Raw genomic sequence first — 27,500 nt, 5'->3', positions numbered from 1 at the left:
CACACACACACACACACACACACACACACACACACACACACACACACACACACACCGGTTTTAGAGGAAGTGATGCAAGACAGGAGAGGAGTTGGGGCTACGGTCTCTTGGTACCTTTGTATAATTGATTGCCCAAACGCGCCACCAATACATTTAGGAGGAATGCTCTGTGGTACGGTGCCCCCCTGACAGCTGGCACGTCGTCTCTTGCTTCGGGCAGCTTGCGTCGAGACCGTGGGCGTGAAGGAGGGGCTTGAGTTGGGAGGGTGGAGTCCAGAGCGAGTACACGGAGTGGTAGGTGGGACCAGGTGGGTGGGTGGGTGGAGTCAGCCTTGTGTGGGCGGAGAAGAGGAGGCGGAGTCCAGCAATGACGACAGAAGGCGGAGTCGAAGTCCAGCTTGAGCGGGAGGCAAGACAGAAAGAGAGAATGGCTCAGCTTGGACCTTTATAGGCCCCGCGGCACGGGGTGCGGGGCCACCCCGAAGCGTTGTCGTCACCCGAATCGGGCGCTCTGATTGGCCCCGACCCCCTGCGTGGCCCGGCCGTGATGGCCGGAAACTGCAACATTCCATTTCCGGCAAGATGATCCCACGCCGCAAAAATATCCTGCTCCAACCTCACGACATGACACGAATCGCCCACACCGAACTCCACGCCATGAATTGCCCGGCAAGAACCCCCAGGCCGTGCCCTGACGACCGGCCGAGGTTGGAGTCAGTCCCGCATGCCTGCCTGGGCGCCCCCGACCAGCGCTGGCCAACGCACCCGCTCCGTATGCGCCACGTGGCCTGAGCTGCACAACATTCCTCCGCCCGATCGCAGCTTCGCTGGCCGTAGAGGTGAGAAGACGCCTGCCGTCCGCGGGGAACATCCGTGGCCACCAGCGAGGACCGAAGGTACGATGTTATGGTAAACCCATGCACAGACAGTAAGATGTGTCCATTCATGCCCCGCTCTGTACGATAAAAAAGTCGCGAGCGGCGCATGAGTCTGCCTTTGAGCACATTCCGTACAGTGTGCGAACATCCACCATTGCGCACGTGGCCAGCACTCGTGTTCACCCAATATATGTATACATATATATGTATATAATAGTATTGAGCAGAGTACCTGCCCTACGGGCGATCTTGTTCCAAGTGTGCAACATGTTCTTCTGACACATCCCTTTATTTGGTGGTGTGTAGGCAGACTACTACCTCGATTGCTTCCGAAAATAAAATTAACCCGGGTTACGTATATGAAGCGAAAACATGCATGCTGATTATGTGAATATATAATACATTGTGGTTATGTGGCTTGGATAATTCCAAATGCACCCACCCAACCCCCTTAAGGAAAAAAAAAATAGTCAAGTTGGGCGATTTTTGTTTTCCGCAAAACTTGAAAGAATCAAACGAAACTTGCACTTGCACAACTTCAGGGTGCTCTCATTAATCCCTGAAAGTTTCAGCTTCCAAGGTCAAATCCTCTCAAGTAGTTTCCAAACATACTGTAATCCATACACTTGCTCCATAATATACAAGATAGAAGGAAGAAGTGTATGTGACGTTATATACAAGCTGAATTTTTTGTTATTTCTATTTTAAGAATCCTGATAAAAGTGTGACGGAGATTGTCGTGCACCATTACCTATCATCCCTATGCCGCTCCATGTCTGGAGGACGACGTAGATCACGGGATACCCCCTCTCGTCGCCTACTTGCTTCGTCAAACTCCCCTGGTGGCTGCGTACGGAGGTAAAATGGGATTGTGGAGGATAATACAAAAACAAACAAACAAACAAAAAAAAAAACATTGCAACATTAAGAGGTACATTATAATCAAATCCTAAATATGCTTTATTCTTTCACAAAAATTCATAATGCCCAGGACAACTCAGCACAAGATTAAAAAGAAACCAAGAAAGAGGAAGATTTCATCATTAAAATGGCAATCTGGACTTTTAATTTTGCATAAATGTATCCATCTTGAGTTCACAATATGCCAATGATAAGAAGAAGACCAGGACTTACTGGAGGAAAATCACGACCTGATGGTCCATGCCTCCTCCATCCCTCCTCCGGGTGGCTTCGCCAGGGTTCTTCACCTGGGCCAGGGGGAAGCCCCCTTCTCCAGCCATCTTTATGCCGGGCTTCAAAATCAGGTAGTCCAGGTCCATAACACTCCTCCTCTTCATACTCTGAACCAATGGAAAGTCGTTTTAGTTATTTTTTTATTTAAATTGCAACTACAGACTAAAAAATAAAAATCAAGCAAGAGTTTAAGATTAAAAAAAAAAAAACAAGCTCCTTTTAATTTCCAGTGGTTACAGCTTTTCTACTTCTCAGAGTGACTGGTTTCGAAAGTTAAATAAACCATTTTGGATTTGTGTATGTTTCCGTCGATTGTTGTGGCGTTTTGTTTCTGTCGATCATCGTTTGTGTTGTATCTTCATTTCTGTGTCTGTGTGTCTGTTTAGTTACTTTGATCTTCTGTGCCTGCCTCGGCCAGTTGAACCTTTTCTCTGACTCGCAACACTCGCACACCCGTCCGTCTTGCTTTTTTCCCCATAATCTCTCTCCTTTTTCCCGCCCTCACTCAAATTCCTTCTTTTTTACCTTCTCCACCACAACAGGCCCCTTACTTCATCTTTAGATAGTCCATCTCGTTTCTTGTTGGCCATGTGTTCGACAGGCTCGTTTCCTCATTCATTCCTTTCTAAACTTTATCTTTAGTCAAACTCGTCCTTTTCCACCATGCCTCCAAAGCCTTTCCTTCATATATTTTCAAAACTACCACAAGTAATAATAAAACGTCCTTCGTCATTAACGTGAATACAACAAATTGTGGCAAAACTATCAACATTTTCTCACCTTTTCTGCACCTCTTCCATCTTAGTCGGGTTTAGAGAATACATCTCCCTGCAGGTGTGACACCACAGTAGTTGAAATGCTGCAAGTGCAGTGACCCCACTCGGCTGCCGGAGCCCTCTAGTCTGAATTGGGATCTATTGCAGCAAATTATTCAAATTTGTGCCACAGGCCTCATCCCTCGGGTTTTGAGGCACAATCTGAGCTCATTCCTGAAATCATTCAGCCTGACGACTATTTTTCCTCATCCTCCCTTTTCTTCTTCCTGCAATATAATCCTCTCATCTATTTCCTCCTTATCTTTCACTCTGTCAACTCAAATCTTTCAAACATCAATTTTAAAAAAATGCTTTATCTTCCTACACACATTTCCAAACATCCTTATTCTCGACTGCTTCCTCTTCTTTCCTTCCATTTCGTTTCGTTTCAATCCTGGATCGTTTGCAAACCTGATCACATTTATACAGTGCTGTCTTTATTTGTGCCTTTAAACATGCTTCTCGCCATTCCAATCCTGATGTCAGCCTTCGCTGGTCTATCCTTGTAATTTAATCAAAGCCTTTTTGTAATGAGTACAGCATTAATGTGGTAATGCCCTTCACATCAGTAGCTGACTCGACATCTTCATGCCAGGATCCCTCACATCCACTGCGGGTTCACCTGCTCCCACCGTGTCCCCTCCCTAATTCTGTGTCCCTCCACCCCACCTCCTCTGCACTCACCCTCCCTCAAAGCCCTGCCCCACGTCCCCTCGCACCCCCCCCGCCATGTTGCAGAACTCTGCCAACATCACCTCCTCACCAGTCCCCAACTGTATCGATCTCAAACATAAGAGGCCTCTGCTCCAATCTGATAGATCTCCCAGTCTAGGCCAGAACTGCAAAACTTGACATTATCTGCTTCACAGTATCTTCCACTCACAGGATGTCCTTGATTCATGTGTGCCTCTCTCGGGTGATTGTTTGAACGGGCGACTCTCCTGGGTGAACCCCATCTTGGTGGCGGCGTTGCCGTTTACATCAAGAACTCCATTTCTCACTGTCCATGTGTTGGGATTTGTACCTTTTTTGAAGCTTTTGTTTCTACCCAGCAAAATCCACTCACTTGCAGTTAATTAAAATATTTCTGCTTTGCTGTTTTCCACGTGAAGAGAGATAAGAAATGTGGTCAACCTTGAATGATCCATAGGAACATTGTGTAACTGGATCTGAGAGAAACCTCAAGTCCTGCTATATATACTTAATATACTGGTGTTGAAAGAACATAAACCAGTTGGTAAACCAGCTGGTCCTTTGATGAAAAGAAAGGCTATTGTGTGCTGGAATAAGACAACGTGGCAAGATAAACATATATAAGGGAGTGACTCCGCTATTCTGGCAGAGCATTCTCCGGGCTACCTCAGTGACTAAATGGCATTCCTCGTTTTCTGCTCTCCGTATGGCCACATGTAATTGATAGATAATAAACAGTTTTCTCTTAAGTATATCGACGTCCTCATGCCTCAGTGAAGGGTGAATGACGGCTCGGCACATGTATTGCTCTTCCCCCTCCCAAACCCCAGGAGTAGCTTTGGCTGTACTTTCCTCTCTACAATCACCTCTTTTTTGTCTGTGTTCTGTACCATCCTCTAAACAGTGATGACTCAATGCTGCGTTGGATTTTCTCCACAAAAGTAGACTCTCCCTTATGCACAAATTTGTCCCATCTTGTCTACAGTTATCATACCAATCCTCTTTTCCCCTGCTCCAGTCATGTGGTGAGACAATTGCCTTCAAATAACTTCCTTTCTCTTCTTGAAAGGCATATTCGATGGAAGACAACCTCAGATCATTCCACAAAGCCAACAAGTGTGTGTCCACTCTCAGCAGAGTCAGAAAATAACATTTGTCCAACATCAAGGATGAACTTTCAAATCAGTCTCCTTCCTCAAAGGCCGAGGAGCTACTGGTCAAGTCGGACTCTTGTCTATGATGGCCTTCTATCCCCCCCCCCCTCGACTTCAAATGACACCACAGCAGACTCTCTTCCCAAGAAGGCCGAATGCCTCAAATCCGTGTTTGTATCGAAATCTCGAGCATCTAATCCCTTGCTCCCTGTAAATACCCCACTCTTTCATACCGAACTGCTCATGGACACCAGCTTTCTCACCTGACTAGATGGAAAGGTTTCTGGCAACTCTAAACGCCAAATCTACAACAAGCTTGGATAGCATCCGTGCAAGTGTCCTAAAAATCTGCTCTGCTGATCTTGCACATCCTCTCTCTGCTCATTTCACCCTATCATTACCCTGCACATGCCAAGTGAAAAGCGGGGTTGAGCAATTGGTTCAGGTTCGTCCGTCCACCTGATCAGTTAATGATCGAGGAACAGCTTATTTAAATTGAATGTTATATTTTGAACACAAATTGGAACATGAATAGTAAGACGAGTCTGTCGTTTTACCATACTTTGGCTGAATTCATCCTGATCGCACATGTGCAGATTGGAGTGAGATAATATTTTTTACTCTTTTCTGCCTGCTTGGCAGAAAAAACAGAGTTGAAAAACATTCCAAACAGGAAACTAACTGTTTTTAAGGATTCTATAAAGGACACAAACAACAGGTACGAATAACTAATGTAATGTGTTAGATAGGGTGATGTGATTGACACTGGGTACAATGGTGGTAAAACCTGGAATTAATTTATTGAATGCGTTTAAACCTTAATTTTAAAAGTTGATTATATACTTGAATACTGCAGAACACAAATCATCTTCATAATCCTTCCAAGAACCTCCAGTTTTTCAGTACTTGGACATTTCTTAAGGGTGGTGTACAAGGGTGGCGGTATAAGGGTGGTGCATAAGAGTGCTTCATAATACTAAACTTCCAGATTTAATTTTTTTTTTGAACGATCTTTAAAACTATTGTTTTATTAAAATTTAAATATATACTTCAACACTGCGTGGGGTATCTTGTTCTGTGAATTCTGGTTTGCTCTTGGTAACCTGCAGTCTACATGGAAATCGGCCAACATCAATGAAATACACAAACATGGTGCACAAACAGATGCTCTTGATTGAAGTCCGATGAACTTGCTTCCAATTATAAACAAAATAATGGAATTCATCATCGCAGTTGACATTAAATCGTTTGTTTTCACCAATGGCCTGATCATAGAACATCAGTTCAGACCCTGACACTCCACCTTGATGTGCTGCTTCTGCCCTCAACAATGGATGGAGGTTCTCAATCTCAGAAATGAGAACACAGCCACTTCTGGACATATCCGCAGCATTTGACCGTCTGAATCCCACCTTGCTTTCCAAACCCTCTGCCCATGGCATTCGAGGCCACCTCCTCTCATGGTGTAATAACTTCCTCCACTCTAATAGCCAGCACGTGGCACTCAATGGGATATTCTTATCTCTCCTTCTCCACGCTGGAGTGCAAAGCCAAGTCCAGGGTCTTTAGGTCATGTGGAGGTGGGTCGGTTCGTTCAGTTTCGTTGTGCAGATCACCAATCTAAACGAAATTCACCCTGTACATTCACGAGAACACACCATTGAAATTCCTACTTGTTTCCATATGCACAAGTTGACACACTGACAGTTATTACCATTTGAAATTACCGCCGTGAAGTGGGCGTGGCGTGCTTGTAATCGCGGAGGAAACGACCAGGAAACAACAAATCAAGATGGCGGCGCCCATGGTTGTCTGGTGATTGAGTGATTTTTGGTCTTTCAACAACCAAATATGCATTGTTTCATACACTTGGGCAGGGAGGAAGATGAGAAAGTGACGCAATTCACCGATAAGAGCTGGCGTAAGGTATGTGAGTGTGCGAATGCTTGGTGCGATGCCACAGATAATGAAACTATCAACAAATGCCGTTTGCTGGCTGATCACATTATGAAACTGCTGCCAATGACTGATCCTCCTGCGGATGCCGGCCGTCACCGGTTCTGCTATGCGTCGTTTTGTAACAAGGATCATATAAAACGTACTGAAGCCAGGAAAAGGAAATCAGAAGCCAGCACTACTGCAGTTTCTGCTAGAGCCAGTGAGGTGGTGGGCGGACTGGAAGAAGAGGGGCACTCATACCACAAAATACGTAGAAAATCCCTCAGAACCTCTGTAGAAAGGGTGGCTGGCAAATCAGCTGGTGTACTGCCAATAATTTGTGTGATATGCCAGAAAAAAGACAAATTCATCCGTGTCGAAGGAAAACCTCAACGTGATCAGTTGTCCCTGGCAGAAACACAGGATGGAGGAAAGCTGAGGGAAACTGCGGAGCAGAGAAGAGATGAATGTGATGTGAGAATAATGACAACTATAAAGGATAAAGACTGTGTGGCGCTGGAAGTTTGTTATCACCGTAAACGTTATTACGAGTATGTGAATGACACATACCACAGACAGAGTGAAAGTAAACTCCAAACTCAGAAAGTGAACTATGACTCAACATTTGACATTTTCTGTGATAAAGTAATCCAGGTAAGACTCATTGATGGAAAGCAATCTATACATATGAAGAAGTTGTGTGAGATGTTCAATGACCAACTCAGAGTATGCGAAGGTCAGGATAAGGCCAACTACCAGGCAACAAGACTGCAGGAACGGTACCCAGACATGATTTTCTATCGTCCACCAAAAATGTCTGAGAGCGAAGTGGTGTACATGAAGGACATTGATATTGGTTCCATTGCTCAGGCTGCTGTTGTAGACAGTAGCTCTACAACAGAAACAGAGTCAACTACAGAGGATGAAGCCAGCCAGGGTCCACAGCAGGGTGACTCGGGCCTCAATTTACACGTTCTAAACTCGGGAGCACTCATGGTGAAGGATGACCTGAACAAACACCAAAGTGTGGACATTACACGGCCCTACTTTGAAATGGTGGAGTGAGCACGAGAGCTTATACGGGCAACTCGTACTTCGAACTGGCCGAAACACCTTGCGATCACGAGAGCGTCAATGCCTTGGTACTTTGCAAGGTACTTACCCGTTTACTGGCTGGAAATGGCTGGGCTGGAGCACTCCCACCCAGACACCTATCAAGCGTTCATGGACGGAAAATGGACTGCCCAACGGCATACTCATTATGGATTTAGTAGTGTTGCGTGTGATCAGATCATAGAGCAGACTTTAAATAGGGACAGTAAGACCAGTGGAGGCATCATTGGTTACACTCAGAAAAGCACAGCTGTGAAGAAGTGGATCCTGTCCCAACCAGCACGTGCGGAAATCGCAAGGAAATGTGAGTCCATGGCGGGTATCCATGACGAGCCCCGAACGAGAAAAGATTTGGATGTGTTGAGCTCGAAGAAGAACGAAGCAGTGGTGGTACAAGTGATGGACACAGTACTTCAAATGATTAACCCTTTCTCCGGCGCTCACCTTGAACTCGTCAATATTAGTTCAGCTGTCATCGCACCGCCAGCCACTTCCACGGACTTGATGAACACATATGTCAAGGGAGAGAATGCTGTCGTGCAATTCATGCGTGATCGGCTTCTCTCGGGTGAGGTCCCATTCTTCAGTCCGATTTCGAAGGCCAAATTGGCAACTTTCTTGAAGGCGCGAGGCAAGTCGGCGACTCCCCACCAGCAGACGCCGAAGGTTGAAATTGCGAATGAACGTCGTCTTTTCACACGACTGCTGTTGATTGGCGAGTAAAGCAATGTAACACTCCACGATCTGCTCGCATACCCAGTGGTGAACATATCTTTCCCGCTGGCATCCGGTGATGGTTTGATTGCTAAGACGGACAAAGCCAAACTCCGCAACCATATACTGAAACTGTGGCCCGATTGCCGTCTGGACGCTCGGCCTATCCAAGTTGCAACAATTGTGGATGGAATGGCCATTATTCAGGCGCGAAAGGCTGGTTCACTGCCTAACACTTTCGGCAAACTGGAAGAGATGGTGCTGAACATTGTAGTGGCCAAAGCACGACATAACCAATCTTCGAGACTGGATGTGGTGTTTGATACTTACCCAAGTATCAGCATCAAGTGCCTGGAGCACGCCAGATGAGCAGGCAGGGTGGGCGATATTCAGGTACGAACCATCTACAGACGTGATCAAGCCCTTCCAAAACAGTGGGCCAATTATCTCCTGAGCGGAGCCAACAAGGAGGCGTAGATAGAGTTCATCGTCGAATCGTGGACGAGAAACTTCTCTCCATCAAAACTGAGTGACATACTGTTGTCGGTCAGTCATGCCGGCAAATGTGAGAAAATCAAGGTGTCGAATGGTGTCATGACTGTGTCGTCAGTACCTGAACTTGAATGTGACCATGAGGAAGCTGATACGAAGCTCCTGCTATATGCTGCTCACGCGGGACAGAACGAAGAGTCGGTGCGCATAGAGAGTTTCGACACCGATGTGTTTGTGTTGGCATTGGCTCACTCGAAGTCGATTCGGGCGCGAAATTTCCATCTGGTCACAGGAAGTCCCAAGGACATTATCGTCGTTGACATTAGGAAGCTGAGTAATGCCCTGGAAAGTTCTGTCTGCGATGCGTTGATAGGTTTGCACAATTTCACGGGAAGTGATACCACCAGTGCATTCCACGGTAAGGGCAAAACAAGGCCATTTGACTTGATGATGAAGGGTCCCCATCTCATCACCTGTTTCGGGAGCATTGGTTGAGAATTCACGCTACATCAGAATATCATTCACGACCTGGAACAATTCGTCTGCGCCATGTACAATCAGCCGACCATGAAGAGTGTGGATGAGGCTCGCTACAAGCTATTCTGCAGCCAGTCGCAGGGAGAACAGAAGTTGCCGCCTACAAGCGACGCTCTGATGCTGCATTGCAAAAGAGTGAACGATCAGTCTGCGATCCACCACCGCGTGACTGAGAGGTTTATTGAAGCCCCTTCTCCTACATTTCAAGGATGGGTGGAACGCAATGGAGCACTGATTGTTCACTGGCTGAGCAAATCACCAGCGCCGAAGGAACTGTTAGAGGCGACGAAATGTAATGGCAAGAAGACGAAATGCGAGACCAACCAGTGTTCTTGTCGGTCAAAAGGACTGTCCTGCGCAGAGTGCTATGGGTGTCAAAACTGTGCCAACGATGAACAGACCCGTGCAGAAATGGAACTTAAGAATGATGAAAGCAGAACTGACGATGATTCCGACGACGAACTGTGAATGCGGGTGTCACACTGCTTTTGCTGTGGTAATCTACTACACAGTTGTATTCAGGTTGGTTAGCATGTAATAGTGGACTTGAGTTTTGTAATAACAGCAGTCAAGAGCCGAGTTCAGCAACCGCTTCAGAGCAAGAAATACTGGAGTTCTAAGACAGTAATCTTCTTGTGGCGGTTCTACGTTTCATCAGGCTGAGTCGTGCAGTCTCTTTGTCTTTGATTTAATCCTAATAGCCAATGTAACTGTCTTTAATAGGTGCTGTAACTGTCTTTAATAGTCAATGTAACTACCTTTAATAGCCAGTGTGGCTGCCTTTGAAGCAAAAAGTTGCCTTGGTCAACTTGAAGGCCTGTCTGGTCGGTCCAGACGTTTTCGGCCGGTAAAAATATGTAACTGCTTCGGTTTACGACCTTTAATTATAAACATCTTTAATAACAGTGAATATGGCTCTGTATAAACATATTGTATCATTTTAAGACCTCACAAGAGTTTTCTTTGACGTAGATATCAGTCTAACCTTGATTCTTCATGTCTGTGTCGAAATCGTGCTTTAATGTTCGGTGTATCTTGAATTGCCAAAAATGACCAATTGTGTCACATCCTCGACATGAAAACAAGTGGATTTGGACTCAATGTCTAAAATTATTTAAGTATGCCAAATTTCATCCAGATTGGTGATCTGTACAACGAAAATCATTTTCTGAAGGTAATAGCGAGTACCTCCACATGGTCTACTTGGGCCCAGTCCCCTTTCCCATCTTCATCAGTGATCTTTCTAATTCTCCAGAAAATGTTGCTTACTTCTTTGCTGTCCTCTGTCAAAGCATTTCTCATCCTTCAGATTGGCAGGCAGTAGCCTCTCCCTCCTCTGCAGACATTGATAGAATCCAAAGTTGATCAAACCCTGACTTCCTCCACTCGCATAACCCCCTACCTCACACCTTGGTGCCCCTGCCTCACACCTTTCTCAGCTTGACGCCGTGGAAACAAAGGCCTTCAAGATCATTGGAATCTCTCACGATGAAGCTGAGTCTATGAGCTCATCACTTTGCAATCGCCGTCAGGTCGGTGGTGTGTCTCTCTTTTTCCGCCTCCTTTCTGGTCTTGCACCCTTTGCCCTCTCTGTGCTTTGTCCCTCACATGTTTCTGCAGGGCACACGCGGTCCAACAACAACTCCCGTCCCCCATTCGACTGAAACTGCCAAAATCCAGTCACTGCTCACCTCCACTCATTCATTTTTCTTTTTTCCTGCCTGTGGAACCAACTTCCACATCGGCTTCAATCTCATTTCTCCCTCCATGTCTTAAAGACAGCTGTTCACTACAATCTCAAATCCTCCCCCATCCAAAACCATTATCTTTTCTGCCCTCGTTAACCCTCTCCTCATGCCTCCACCAAATATATCTCTATATATATATATATATATATATATATATATATATATATATATATATATATATATATATATATATATATATATATATATATATATATATATATATATATATATTTTTTTTTTTCCTTCTGCATCCAACTTGTCCACCCCTTGCGTTCTCCCCTATCCCTCATCGTTATTCGCATACCTTGTTTGTCCGTCTCAGTCAATGTTCTCCCTCAGCTCCGCTGTTGTCATTTCCCCCTTCTCCTTCTGTTCCTTTTATGGTGCATCCTGATCCATTGTGTTCTCACACCTTCATGAGCCTTGACAATGTATGCAAAAACCTCCCACTGAATATACCTTTCAACTCTGATAAGTCAGTCTCTGACTGAAAGGACTGTATGGCAAACCCTTCCATCTACTTTCTCAATAAATCTCTTGAAGTTCTGTCACAAACATTTGGGACTTGCAATTTGCCATGATCTTTCTTGGGCAAACCATGTATCCAAGTTTGCCTCCAAAGCATGCTGGAAATGGGGCAATCTATGTCGTGCAAAGTATTTCCTTGGGATATCTGAACTTTTATCAGCTTACAAGGTCTTCATGTGCAGCTTGATGGAGTACTGCTCCCCCCTTTGAGCTGGCGTCCATGCCTCACACCTTGCTCAGCTTGATGCTGTGAAAACCAAGGTCCTCAAAATCATGGAATCTCCCACGATGAAGCCAAACCTCTCGGCCTGGTCCTCTCGCATTCATGACAGGTCGGTGGCCTCTCCATCTTTTACAACATTCTTTGTGGTCTTGCACCCTCTGCCCTTTCCTTACTCTGTTTCCCCCAGGTTTCTACAGGGCACGTGCATAACCCACTTCTGGTGAAAATCCCAAAATCTAGGCTTACTGCTCACCTCCACTCAGTTGTTTCTCTTTTCTCCCACCTGTAGAAGCAAGTTCTTCCATCTGTTCAATCCCATTTTTCCTTCAAGAAAGTGCTCACCACCACCCAGGTCATAAACATCCACACCAATGATCTTTTCTACTCTCTTTATTGTCCCCCCCCCCCATCTCTCACTTTTCATTTTTACATTCAATCTCTGGTTTTCCCCATCCTTTTCTTGCTGTGTTTGAGATTTTATCCAACTTGTGCACCCCCCTGAATGTTCCACCCCCTCCCTTTGATCTCATCCTTTCCCAAGCCCATTCTTCCTGTAAGTGTCCCTCTTTCCTGCTGTTGGTGTGTTCCCCCCTTTCCACGATGTTCTTGTTATGTTATGCTCTGGTCTGTTCTGTTCTGTTCAGTGTTATAGATCTTCCATAAGTCTAGACTGAGTACCAAAAACCCATAAAAAAACAGCATCTAATCAACAGAGCATTTAAAAAACTTAAAACAGAACAAAAACAAACAAAGGACAATAGCTTAACAAAGATTTGTACTTACGATAATCTTCTTTGAATTCTCCCTGCCCAGAGCATTCCTGTCTCGGCCGATTATTATCAAAGCCATCCTGTCGGGGTCCACGACCACCTCTGAATCCTCTACCTCCTCTTGGCCCTCGATAATCAAAACCTCCGGGAAATCTTCTACCTCCTCGACCTCCAGATCCTTCAAATCTTCCAGAACCATCGAAACCGCGGCCTCTGGGACCATGATGGAAACCACCCCGGTCAAAATGACCCTGAAATTCTGGTCCCCCAGGGAATTCGGGTCCGTCAAAGTGTCTTGGAGGACCTCTTTGATCACCCCTCAGCTCAAGTCCATCAAAATGTGGTTGTGATGGAAGTCCGTGTTCGTCAGGACCACCCGGCCCGCCACTGTGAAAGCCAGAATCCTCAAATGTTTCCTTGGGACCATCTCTGTAATCTCTGGGTCCAAGAAAAGAACTTTGCTCTTTTTCCCTTGAACCTGGGTGGGCGTTTTCAGGACGAATCTCTCCTGGCAGATGAGAGGTGCAAGAAGGGGGATAGTTATGATGGTGACTTCGAAAAGGTATATCCACAACCAAAAAATTAATATCACACGTTTTGAGTCAAAGTTGCTCCATAAATCTGTCAGCAAGCATAACAGTAAGGTACAAGTCATGAGAAAAAGCAAAGCGAAGAGAACGCTGAACTATACCTCGAGGGGGACCCACAGAGCCCTGGTTTAATGCTGGAGGTCGGATTGTTCCAGGCATCATCTGAAGGGGCAGGATGTGTGTGGATAAGACAGAGTTTTGCAGTAATGAATAGGCAGCAATGAATTTTGCAGTAATGATGAAGAACAGTCTAATAGACGCCTATCAACGAAGTCAATCTGATTGGACGTTCTCGACTGATGCGTCATCTCCCAATGGTCTAGGTGGGAGGAGCCTGTTCAGTGTTCAGCTCTCCAATTGGAGGTTGCAGAGTCTGAGGCGGCTCCTCTGAGGCTGTTGTCGAATCTTCTTCATAACCAGACGTGATTTTGAGACGAGTTTGTGTTCCTCTTGTTCTTTGCACAAACGAGCAAAGAAAGTGGACAGACTCTGACTGACAGAATCAAACAGCATGTCCCTTTGTCCATCAAGAAAAACACAATTGGTACACGACGACAGCCGGTACGTGCTTGTAGGAAGGTGCCAGCATCAATCCCAACATCGTGTGCATCCGCTATTGGACATCCTTTGATTGAGAATGCAAACTGTGCTGAATATTATAATGTGGATGCCTTCAAGATATTGAGAAGAGGACGAAGTATAACGCATCTCCGAATACGAGAAGCGACATTTATCTATTCCACGGACCCCATTTTATTCGACCACACCCTCATGAAGTTATGAAGAAGATTCGACCACACACTTAGAGGCTCCGCCTCAGACTCTGCAACCTCCAATTGGAGAGCTGAATACTGAACAGGCTCCTCCCACCTCGACCATTGGGAGATGACGCATCAGTCGAGAACGTCCAATCAGAATTGACTTCGTTGATAGGCGTCTATTGGACTGTTCTTCATCATTACTCATTCACTTTGTGCGAATTTCACCTGATGAGAGCACAACGAAAAGCTTTGTGGTTTTCTCTTCATGATAATGTCCTTCAAAATGTCTGTTTATGTCTGTATTAAAATTTTAACTTTGTATGAAAAGAAGAACAGCATTTCTCAACACATCCAGGAAAATTCCAAAAGATGAGACCAAGGCCCCAAGTCTCACTTGTGGTGGTGGTGTTGGTAAAGGAGGACCCTTTGGAGGTCCATGGGAAGAAGGCTCCCCTCTTCCAGGGGGACAAGATTGGGGTGGAGGAGGCCGGTGCAGTGGTCCCTGTGGTGAAGGTCCCATTCCTGGTCCGGGAAAGGTTGGCCCAAGTCCTGGTTGTGGACAACCAAAGGCACCAGGGCCTGGGCCGTGTCCAGGGCCAATGGTTAGACCTGGACCTGGTCCAGAACCAGGTCCAAGGCCAGGGCCACCGGGTCCAAGACCAGGGCCGCCTGGTCCAAGGCCGGGTCCAAGGCCGGGCCCGCCGGGTCCAAGGCCGGGCCCGCCAGATCCAAGGCCGGGCCCGCCGGGTCCAAGGCCGGGCCCGCCGGGTCCAAGGCCGGGCCCGCCGGGTCCAAGGCCGGGCCCGCCGGGTCCAAGGCCGGGTCCAAGGCCGGGCCCGCCGGGTCCAAGGCCGGGCCCGCCGGGTCCAAGGCCGGGCCCGCCGGGTCCAAGGCCGGGCCCGCCGGGTCCAAGGCCGGGGGCGCCGGATCCAAGGCCGGGGGCGCCGGATCCAAGGCCGGGCCCGCCGGGTCCAAGGCCGGGCCCGCCCGGTCCAAGGCCGGGCCCGCCCGGTCCAAGGCCGGGACCGCCCGGTCCAAGGCCGGGACCGCCGGGTCCAAGGCCAGGCCCGCCGGGTCCAAGGCCGGGCCCGCCCGGTCCAAGGCCGGGGGCGCCGGATCCAAGGCCGGAGGCGCCGGGTCCAAAGCCGGGGGCACCGGGTCCAAGGCCGGGGGCACCGGGTCCAAGGCCGGGGGCACCGGGTCCAAGGCCGGGGGCGCCGGGTCCAAGGCCGGGGCCGCCGGGTCCCGGTCCAGGCCCAGGTCCAGGGCCGCCCGGTCCAGGGGCACCGGGTCCAGGGGTGCTGGGTCCAGGGCCACCGGGTCCAAGGCCAGGGCCACTAGGCCCCAGACCAGGGCCCATTACCCAAGGCCCATGCATCATATGCCCAGGAGGCGGTGGAGGAAGATGAGTAGGAGGTGGAGGATGACGAAAATGTCCCCGTGGACCAGGTTGGTGGAAGTGCTGCTGCTGGTTGGGAAGCCCATGATGGAATGGAGGGGGTGGAGGGAGACCCAATCCAACAGGTGGCATCTCCATTTTAATCTGCACTGGATGCTCTGAAATGACATGCTGTGTGGCAAGAAAAGCAACAAGTCAATCTCAAGTGTCAGATGGTTATCTGTGGTGCTTTGCTATTAAAGTATTATTGAGCATTCAGCACGCTTCCTTGGGATTTGAGGCAACTCAAGAGTTCTGCACGAATGATGGATTTTTAATTTCCTGCAAAAAAGTTAATGTCCTGAATAACTGAAAAAGTTACTCTTTAATCGTTCTTATTAAAAATAAATATTCATTTTGTTCATCATTCAATCTTATTTTTTTTACATCTTCCAACATTTCTCACGAGTTCCCTGCCTTCTGACAGCTAAATGAGAAACAATCAATTTGAAGAACCTGCACAAGTCCCAATTCCACAAACAAGTTCAATACGACAACCACAACAAAAGGTTTATCCACAACTTTGATACAATTGTTCCAGTGCATGCAGTGTCATGCACAATATCAACATACTGCCTTAATACAATTGTTGTTTAAAAAATAAACAAACAAAGCGTCTTAAGAGCCGATTTACATACATGTGCAAAATTAAGGATTAAAAAAAAAAAAACACATTAATCAGCATTAATCAGAGGAGGTAAAAAAAAGAGAAAGGTGCGTTGGCAAATTAAAAGGTGGCATTAGCAAAGAGAATGATATGTTATGCTTAAAAACTGAAAAACACACACACACACACACACACACACACACACACACACACACACACACACACACACACACACACACACACACACACACACACACACACACACACACACACACACACACACACCGACACAACAGAGTTTGTAAAGTAATCTCCTGGCACATCTGCAAAAACTTCGATATCCCAGTTCCATAAAATTTGGAGGACATGAACCAAAAGTCATCACTGAAAAGCGTTGCGACCTGATATCACACAAAGGTACAAAAAAAGAGAAGAAGGCATTGCTTGAGGTGTTAATAGCAGTGATTTTGCACTAAACGATGCAGAAATCAAGAAAATGACAAAATACCAAGACCTCAAGAATGAAGTGAAAATATCCTGGAAGCTTAAGAATACCAAAGTTGTACCAGTGATAGCTGGAGCAATGGGAATGGTGACACAGATCCTCACAGAGATATTAAACCAGAGAGTTGGTGTCAAAGCCACCCAATGCTCGCCTGTTTATACATTTATCGGACTAGTCTAATAATATTTTTTATAAAGCATTACAGTGAAGTCTGATCCAAATAATTTTAAAGCAATATATGAATTTGTATATTGTAATCATTAAAAAAGTGTGGTAGATAAAACCATTAGAAAGGAAATAACTTGCACCAAAAACTTTAACATTTTCACGCTCATGCTGACGCTTACGCTCACGCCGGGGGTATCGCTATAGCTCTCTGCTCTTCGAACAGGCGAGCTAAAAACCATCCCTGGGAATATTACTACAACGAAACTACAGTTGGAAGCTGTCTGGGGCTCAGTAACGATCCTGAAAAGAGCCCTCAGCACAAAACCTTGAGAACAGAAAACTTCACAGCTTGATCCATGAATTGTGACTCCTTACTGGAATGAAGGTGGATACTTTGAGCCCACCCTGGGAGGTCTCCATTCCACTCTCTGAAACCCGCATATGTAGATACCAATCAACGACACACACACATGGAGGTGGATACTTTGAGAGCTGGTAGGTCTTAGTTTCACCTCCTAAAACCCACCCACCACATGTGGAGATAGCAGGCAACAACAGCAACTTGTACGTACAGTGTACACACACACACACACACACACACACACACACACACACACACACACACACACACACACACACACACACACACACACACACACACACACACACACACACACACACACACACACTGATAAGTGGTATCATTTGGCAATAATAACAACGAATGTATAATCCCCACCCTGGGCCAAGCACATTGGAGCTGGGTGAAAGGCAAGCTAGTGTTCACGTAGTACAACAGGCAGGTGTGCTACAAGGCCGTGAAGACCAATAAAAATTTGGTCCAATGGACCACCGGGCCCACTAGTAAATCAAAGGAGGTAATGTTAACACTGTACAGGAATTTAGTGAAGCCTCATCTGGAATATTCTGCAGTTTTGGTCATCCCATCTGAGGAAGGATATAGTTGCCCTAGAAAAGGTTCAGCATCAAGCAAATCTATTGATTCCGGGCCAAGCTCGACTCAGCTACGATGAGCGGCTGAATGAGGTCGGACTTTATACATGAGAAAGGAGGTGGTTACGAACAGATGTGATTGAGATGTTTAAGATAATGAAGGATATAGATAAAATAAATGGAGATTTTCAGCAGAATAGACAATGACAGGACCAGGGGTCACAGCTTGAGAGTAAAGAAGAGGAAAGTTTGAATGGTAGGAAGGCAAGAGTCTTTCACTCAGAGAATAGGTAATGCAATGAATGATCTCCCTGGAAAGGTAGTGGCAACTGAAATAGCATATAGGTTTAAACTGAAAGTAGATACTCCACTGGTCAAAAGTTTTAGAACACCCCCATTTTTCCAGTTTTTACTGAAATTTAAGCAGTTTAACATTTCAATGTACTCTGAAATTAAAGCAGAGAACAAACAAACAATTGCAGATAAAAAAGAAAACATAGAATCGTTTTGTTGAACAAAATTTAATCTAAATTTTTGATTCATCAAAGTAGCCACCTTTTGCAGACATAACAGCCAATCATACGCATGGCATTCTTTCCACAATGGAAATCAAATATTGTTCGGTAAGTTCTTCCCAACACTGTTGCAGAAGTTCCCACAAGTGTGTTGCACTTGTAGGTTGCTTTGCTTTCACCCTTCTGTCCAGTTCATCCCAAACCAGCACGATGGGGTTTAAGTCTGGAGATTGTGCTGGCCATTCCATGATTTGAAGCCTACCGTCTTGTTCTTTTCTTCTAAGGTAGTTCTGACATAACCTCGAGGTATGTTTTGGGTCGTTATCTTGTTGTAGGATGAACCCCTGACCAACTTGGCGTAGACCAGAGCATGGCGCTGCAAAATGCTGTGGTCGCCCTTTTGGTTCAGGGTGCCAGTCACTCTGTACAAGTCGCCGACTCTGGATCCAGCAAAAGAGCCCCAGATCCTCACGTTTCCTCCTCCATGTTTGACAGTTGGTGTCACACACTGAGGAACCATCCTTTCGCCGACTCGACGGCGTACAAAAACCCTGCGTGATGAACCGAAGATTTCAAATTTTTATTCATCGGTCCATAAGACCTTCCAGTTTTCAGTTGTCCACTGGTGGTGCTTCATGGCCCAGGCAAGCCTCTTTTTCTTATTTTACCATCTTAGCAATGGCTTTCTTACTGCCACTCGACCTGTCAAACCTGCAGCTCGAAGTCTTCTCTTCACAGTTGAAACTGAGACTTCCTTACTTCGACCAGTGTTAAGCTGTGCTTGAAGCTGCTGTCCTGTGAGCCGCCTATCACAAAGCTGTTGACTCAGAAACTTGTCTTCTGATTGTGTTGTGGCTTTGGGTCTGCCAGACCTCTTCCTGTCAGAGTTTCCTCCAATTCCCAAGTGCCTTTTGATGGTGTAGGAAACTGTACTCACTGACACCTTGGCTTGCTTTGCAGTTTCTCTAAAGGAAAGACCTACACTTTTAAGGGTTATAATGGTCTGTATGTCTTCCTTTGTTAATTGTCTTTTTCTCACCATTATGATAGCAATATACTACTTCCTGCAGTGCAACATTGTCCAAATAATACTTCAGAGGGTGTAGGAACACAGTCTGTTCCAATACTGCTTTTATGCAGACAGAGGGTTTGTAACTAATCAACAAAAAGTTGGGGCACCTGGAGGAATTGTTTGCATCAACTTTCAAGGATTAATTTACTTCCATTGCTGCAGAACAGCTGCAGTTGCTAACCCATTACTTGTTCCTTGAAAAGGGCCTTTTTTAACAACTGAAATTTACATTATTTTTCAGTTTTTGGTTTTAACAGTTTTAACAACCTAAACTTTTTTTTTAACCTCTGACAGTTTACTGCTTAGCTTTGTACCATTTCAGGTTATTCATTGGACTTGAACTGCTTAAATTTCAGTAAAAACTGAAAAATGGGGGTGTTCTAAAACTTTGGACCGGGAGAGTAGGTATGGAGAAACAGTGGGGATAGAGAGGCACATGGATATTGGCAGGGCTGGTATGTAACTTAGGTATGGATGGGATGATTATACACAGGTCTATGGATGGGTTTCCTCAAAATAACGAAAGTGCTGTTGGCATTTGCTAACCCCTCACCATACAACCCGTTCCATCATAAAAAAATATCTATTTAAAAATAAAAAATTACTAATGATGTCCCTGTGTCCTGTCCCACTGTTGCCCTGCCCACTCCCCACTCCTCTCCCACCCACCCCTTAGTGAAGTTAAGTAAATGGTAAAGATTGGGTTCATATCATAGACGATGAATAAACTGATAGATGAAATCAATGGGTTACAAATAAGCCCAGCCATAGTGGGTCAAATGGCCTCCTCCTGTGTTCAAGTTTCTTTTAATCGCCTCCACTCCCACCCTCAAAAATGAAATTTGTGACATTCACAGCTGAAGACAACTTACCTCCACCATAGGTGGGTTAGAAAATGACATTGGTTCTTTATGAGCTGGTGGCTCATTCTCAGTCTTTATGTCTCCCACAGGGATTATTGGCACTTTGTTTTGGTTCCACGCCTGGGATAAACACAGAGGATAAAAGATGGACAGAAGAAGAAGAAAAGCATGGTGCAAAACACTTAAATCATGAAATAAACATTTTGAACATTATACAAGATAAGGTGCTTTCAAGCACCTTATTTCATATACAACTCAAAAAAAGTTGAGATTAATGTAAATTTTAAGGAAACCAAGAAAAATATGGTGAATGCATATTGTAGCGAGGGATACAAATACCATACATAGCTGATTACCGTTTCAATGAACGAGACTACAGACAAAGCTGGTCACCATTTATGGTACATTCAACTAGAAAGTAGAATTCGAAATGAATGTGTCAATGGATATGCCTCCGCCTTTGTGAGATGTTTAGATGTTAATCCACTGTTACCATTGAGAAAGATAGAGATGGAGACAGAGAGAGAACAAAGAATATATAGAGATAAGTAGAAGAGAGAGAAAATGTCAGATGCTTCTAACACGAGTTATGGTGTGCAAAATGATTTTCAATAGGAACGTGACCTTTGACCTGGTCAGTCTAAAATTGAATCAGTTCATCTTTGTATTACAGTCCACAAGTTTCTAAAGTATGGTTGAAATCTCTTGAGTGGTTCATAGGTTATTGCAATAACACAGATTTTCAATAAAGGACACTTGACCTAATGCCTTTGTCCATTTGAACCCAAAATTTAATCATTCATCAAATGATTCATCATTGCACAACAGTCCATACCTGCACCTCAAAACTGTGCTGAAAACCAATATGAATTGTGTGATAATTACATAACAGAAGCTCAAGCAGTTCATCATTGCACAACAGTCCATACCTGCACCTCAAAACTGTGCTGAAAACCAATATGAATTGTGTGATAATTACATAACAGAAGCTCAATCACATCAAAATGCTACATTTCAGGTTAAATTGTAACCAGAGATGAAATGCAAAATCCACAATTAATATAAGGCCAGAATCCAAACAACACAAAAGTGAGAATGTGTAAATATATCATCCACATACTGACATAGAATTTTGACACGTTTACACAGCAATTCTTCATTTAAATCTCTGCTCAAACAAGATGCTATCAGAAATTGGAAAAGGTAGGACAGTCATTGTTGATTTTGTGTGCCCGATGCATCTACTCAGTATTACCAAGCTTACCTGCTGGAACTGTGGAGGAACAGGCTTAGAATATGGGATCTTTTTGAGAGGATGTTTCTTTTGCTCCTTAATCAACTCCTCCACACCCCAGTCAAGTCCTGGGATCGTCGGCTCTGACTCGCAGGCCTCTTCTGTCACTAGTCATGGAATGGGTAAGTAAGCTGGAATATCAAAAGGTTCTTAAAGAATGGTGCTGCAAATTGCAGACCAACAACATAATGTACAATTTCTAGCTTGGAAAACCGAAATATTAAAAACAAGTTTGAAAATAGCAACAATTTTAATGAATGAGATAACACAAAAAAACGGATGGACGTCGAACAAACAGCAGACAAATGGTGGCATTTTGAGTTGCTCACTTACCTTTCTGTTCCTGCTCCAAAGCCTGCTTTAGCTGATCTGGAATTCCCATGCCAGGGATGGCTGGGGCACTGAGTGGCTCTGTATCATCTGCACATCAAACATTCAACTTGGTCACATTGTGAGCCATTTGGAAAAGGTGGGAGAGGTTATTTATTTATTTACATGGTTTTGCACAAATGGAAAACCAAAACCTTCATCAATTCAAAAAGTAAGAATACCAAATTACATTCTACACATCACAATTTTTCAACAGTATGGAAGCATTATTTTATAGTTTAGTTGATGAAAAATATTCAGAAATATCAAAGCTGAGTTTTGATTATTTGCACACCATACACCACGTGAAAGACTTTTCCAGTTTAAACAACTCACATTTACAGGCAGACATCTATAGCCTCATATAGATTTGCACCTCTCACCATATTCAGCCATCATTTCATCAGTCATGGAGCCTGGGAGGAGATTTAAGTTGTACCGATCCCGCATTTTGTCTCCAGGACGATTCCTAGTCCAGAATTTGCTGCAAGAAAACAAAGATAGTTAAGATATACTGATGTTGAAGGGGAAAAAAGACATTAACAGAGTTAAAGAAATTTCTTCTTTACATCCCTTGGTCCTGCAATGTTTGAAATAAATACTGCTGTCATCACCATGCAGGCAAAACCAGACTCCACAGCATTGTGGCTCAGAACCATCTGCTTGATTCCAACTCCAGCTGAGTCATGCCCCCCCCCCCCCAAAAAAAGGCACGTACTGCTGTCACACGTGATTCAAGGATGTAGAGGATAGAGCGTGGACATTGGAATCCCATGGGGGAAGAAGATTTCTCCCTACAAATACTGTACCCTGCTGACTGCGGAGAGAAAATGGCTCCCACTAGATGGTGCCACTAACACCCATTGTGTTTCAGGAGGTAACTTTACCCAAGATCAACAACTGTGTTTGTTTGATATCAAGTCCTTTGGTGTGTGTGTGTGTGTGTGTGTGTGTGTGTGTGTGTGTGTGTGTGTGTGTGTGTGTGTGTGTGTGTGTGTGTGTGTGTGTGTGTGTGTGTGTGTATGTGTGTATATGTATGTGTGTGTATGTATGTGTGTATATGTATGTGTGTATATATTATATATGTATGTGTATATATTATATATGTATATGTACGTGTGTGTATATTGGGTGGTCGCTAGACTACCGTTATTCTCAGGTTTTCCGTCTGTCTGCATGTATGTAATGGACAGATCTGGAGGCCAGAGGAGTCAACCAATTTTGATGAAACTTGACAGGTAGGTTCATACCAGGATCTAATTCTACGCGTTTGAGCACCGTTGCTATGGACGCCACCGTTGCCTAGCAACGGGACTTTGAATTTTTATAGAAAATCCGAAAAATATTTTTATATTTATTTTTTTCGAAAATCAAAAATCGGCCTCGCGCTTTTATGCGCAGTATAATCAACCTCTTTGTCAAAAAATTTCAGCCCGATCCGTCAAAAACTGTATGACTAGTATGCAATTATGTAGCGACCACCCATGTCGCCTACCGGCTTGTATGTTTGTTTGTATGTAATGGACAGCTCTGGAGGCCAGAGGAGTCAACCGATTTTGATGAAACTTGACAGGTAGGTTCAGACCAGGATCTAGTTGTATGCTTTTGAGCACCATTGCTATGGACACCACCATTGCCTAGCAATGGGACTTTGAAATTTTTGAAAGATCCTAAAAAATTAATTTTTTCGAAAAACAAAAATCGGCTTCCGTGCTTTTATGCGCACTATAATCAACCTCTGTTAAAAATTTTCAGCCCGATCCGTCAAAAACTGTATGACGAGTATGCAATTATATAGCAACCACCGATGTCGCCTGCCGGCTTGTGTGTGTGTGTGTGTGTGTGTGTGTGTGTGTATGTATGTATGTATGTATATATATATATATATATATATATATATATATATATATATATATATATATATATATATATATATATATATATATATATATATATACACACACACACACACACACACACACACACAAAAACACACACACACACACACACACACACACACACACACACACACACACACACACACACACACACACACACACACACACACACACAGTCATGCGCCACTTAACGACGGGGATACGTTCTGAGAAATGCGTCGTTAAGCGATGTCGTCATTGTGTGAACATCCGAGAGTGCACCTACACAAACCTAGATGGTATAGCCTACTACACACCTATGCTAGAAAGTATAGCCTATTGCTCCTCGGCTATAAACCTGTATATAGCATGTTACTGTACTTAATACTGTAGGCAATTGTAACACACATCCAAGATAGAAGGAAGACGCGTTAGTTTTACCTTTGTGCTGTTCATGACGGCCATGTGTGTTGTTAGCGGCTGCTTACAATCTCCTCTCGCATCGATTCGAGAAAGGTGAATAAATAGCGTTTGGTTTTTTTCAATAATCATTGCATCGATGTTATAATTTACAAATGAAGAAACGAGCACCTGCCAGTTGTGTGATATATTTTCGGAACAGTGCGAATGTTTTAACAACATAAAAAGCTTTACTAAAAATTAATTTGTGTTTTATTTTCGACTAACAACGATTTATTCGGGGAATTCTTTAATTCAAAGGTAATTGCTTTGCTAGAAGGTAAACGTGCAAAAAAAAGTTCAAATAGCGTGAAAATAGGGGTGTTTTAGGATGTTAGGTCAGCATTGGGTCAGCTTGAACGCTGATTTTCTTGAATCCCGATTTAGTGCAACCCCCCTTTTTTCGCGATGACATTTTATGGACCTCAACAATTGCATTATAATGGGGCCACACTGTAGTTGTTTATCATTATCAAGTATTATGTACTGTACATAATTGTACGTGCTATACTGTATTTTTATACGACTGGCAGCACGACAACGGCTACAACATCACTAAGCGATCGGAATTTTTCAGCTCAATTATAATCTTATGGGACTGCCGTCGTATATGCGGTCAGTCATTGACCGAAACGTCATAATGTGGCGCATGACTGTATATCAAAAGTGCATGGTGGTCGTGGAGGTGGTAAAGTGTGGATAGAAATAATAATTCAAGGTGGTATGTAGTAGCGATGATGGTAAAGTGTATGGAAATAAATAAGTAAACGAAAGTTGTGTTGGTCATGGAGATGAAGTTTTATAAATAAATAATGGTTCCCAATTGTTCCTATACTATTCTTCCTCAAAATTTCTTTTTAAATGCCAAAATTTGGAAAAAAAAAAACTGTGCCTCGTGACTTTTGACTTTGAGGCCAAAATAATTTGACATCCCTCATCCAAAGATGTTATTGCATACATGTGCCGAATATGAAAGAACTGCATTTTTGAGGAGACGTGACAGACAAACTGCACCGAAAGTAAAAGTCTCCAATTGAGTTGATGGTTGGGGGGCTAAAAAGGGAGAACCCCAAAGCATTTACAAAAATATATTTTCAAAAACATTCAAGTTTTACAAAATCCAAACATTCATAAACTTTGCCAATTTCACAACATGATTAAAATGATCATTTCACTAAAATCTGCCTTTAAACACAAAATAATCCTTACCTGGTATGATCATTTGAGCCTGAACAGAGTATGTGTCCCAAAGGGTGCCAAGCCAGACTCCAAATCATGCCCTCATGAGCGACATCCGTCCCTCCAACTTCCTTCTCCACCCTGAAAAGTGCCGAGGACATGATTGTGACGGTAAGGGAAAACAAACAAACAAGCAGTCATAGACTGGTACTTACGAAATCGTCAACTTGACCTCGGACCTTGTCTCATAAAAGCTGTCTCGATAGAAGGTAGCGACGCAAACCAGAACTTTCTATACCAAACCATCAAAAATCGAATGTTTGACCTCACTGTGACCTTGACCTTTGACCAATTTTGACCAAAATCTAATCAGCACTAGCCATCACGCTCCTGAATCACGTGGTGTAATTTGACATTGGTAGCTTCTTCCGTTCTCGAGTTATCATGCCGCCAAACAAACAAACAAACAAACAGAAACGGAAGTCATCAATATACTAACGAAATCTAAAGATTTCGTAAGTAACAAACAAAAAATTTGACACATTCATTGGATATATCAAGAATCAAGTCACCATTACTGATCTGATCCATTTTTATTTTTCCCATTCTTGACACACCAAAACAAACTAATCAGCAATTACAAGCTGCAGTGAATTTGCCTGGCATTTTTGAGGGTGCCACAATACCTGGTTGCCTGGGAGCGATGCAGCATTTTCCATGTCCTCAACACGACGATATTGTCAGTTAATTAATTGATCAATTTTTTTACTCTTTATGGTTGCCTGAAACTTTCAAAAAGCCTTATATTGAGAGCATTGAAGAGCAGAGGTACATTCCACAATTGTTATGAATAAAAATGCCGTTCAAAACTTGATGCCTATTGATATTAATATACGACAGATTTACGACCAGTTTTTTTATTGACATTAAAACACACCAAATTTGGCTTGGCCTGTTTTGCATCTGAACCGATGGCTGATTATTCTGGTAAAAAGGTCACATATACCGCATCCTTGTCAAAAAAAGTCTACCACGTCCTTATAATTGATGGCACAGTACGCCGATGTCTACCAATGCTTTTGTCTTGCATATGATTTATATACAAGCTCCTTCGTGAGCCTTTTATGTTGCATCCTGATCCATTCCGCGTTGTAGCTCTTCCACGAGCCTCGACTGGATACAACTTGGGTGTTCATAGAACACCTTACCTTGCACAGTCTTGACAAAAAAAAACAAAGACGTGAACGGGGTCTGCGAACAGCATATGTGATTGGTCGAGGTGATGCAAAATGCCGTAATATTTTGTCCAAGTAATGCTAAAGGAAAAGTTTTTGAAAGTGTCAAAGAGGTGATTTGTGTTCTCTAATGTTCAAGTATATAATTTAATTTAAATAAAATAAAGATTTTAAAGATTGTAGAAAAAAAAATTCAGAAGTTCACCGCAGTTGATGCAGTGTCTTTTGCACCATTTTATTGAACAAGTTACATTAGTTATTCATGCTTGTTGTTTGTATCCTTTATTACATCCTTAAAAATATTCAGTTTCCTCTTTGGAATGATTTTCCATTTTGTTTGACTGCCAGATAAGTAGAGTAAAAAAAAATTCTCACTTTTGAGCAATCAGGTCAAATTCAGAGCCAAAGAACTCAACTGCAGGTTCGTTTTCTGATATATATTCAAAATATACCATTCAATTGAAATTGCATTGTTCCTCCATCATAAACTGACGTTTGCAGAGAGACAGACAGACAAAGTGAACACATTGCTTAACCCCACTTTCGCTTCACATGCATGGGGTAAAAAAAAGAAAGAAAGAAGATCTTCATTGTAATCCATTTACTGAGCTCATAAATGTTCTGGTAGGATATAGAACGGATAATGCTCTTAACTTTTTTGTTATTTTTCCTTGTCCTTAGGAAATCATACAACACAATATTTTGATCGCTTGTTCCTGCAGGAGAAGCATCATCTGGTGCCATATTTGTAGGACTAGTAGAGTAACTGCCCTACGGGTAATCTTATTCCAAGCATGCACAACGTTCTTCCGACATA

General features: G+C 43.9%; 1 protein-coding gene across 1 annotated transcript in view; it reads right to left on the bottom strand.

The window, feature by feature from the left end:
- Positions 1-1,570: 1,570 nt before the first annotated feature.
- The window catches only part of LOC147018768 (uncharacterized), a 26,849-nt gene continuing 919 nt past the window's right edge, over positions 1,571-27,500 (bottom strand). Inside the window, exons 2-11 of the mRNA XM_085898813.1 lie at positions 25,479-25,589; positions 22,317-22,417; positions 21,898-21,984; positions 21,535-21,671; positions 20,280-20,390; positions 14,543-15,718; positions 13,489-13,549; positions 12,811-13,305; positions 2,013-2,179; positions 1,571-1,724 (exon numbers count right to left, since the gene is read on the bottom strand). Of these exons, the coding sequence (XP_085754939.1) occupies positions 1,626-1,724; positions 2,013-2,179; positions 12,811-13,305; positions 13,489-13,549; positions 14,543-15,718; positions 20,280-20,390; positions 21,535-21,671; positions 21,898-21,984; positions 22,317-22,417; positions 25,479-25,546 (2,502 nt within the window). The 5' untranslated portion in view covers positions 25,547-25,589 and the 3' untranslated portion in view covers positions 1,571-1,625. The remainder of the gene's footprint in view (positions 1,725-2,012; positions 2,180-12,810; positions 13,306-13,488; positions 13,550-14,542; positions 15,719-20,279; positions 20,391-21,534; positions 21,672-21,897; positions 21,985-22,316; positions 22,418-25,478; positions 25,590-27,500) is intronic.

The sequence above is a fragment of the Eptatretus burgeri genome, chromosome 10 (genome assembly GCF_056783735.1).
Source record: "Eptatretus burgeri isolate ZD-2024b chromosome 10, Ebu_testis_v1, whole genome shotgun sequence".
NCBI classification, from domain to species: Eukaryota; Metazoa; Chordata; class Myxini; order Myxiniformes; family Myxinidae; genus Eptatretus; species Eptatretus burgeri.
The sequence above is the reverse complement of the archived record's forward strand: the minus strand, read 5'-3'. Positions and strand labels throughout refer to the sequence as shown.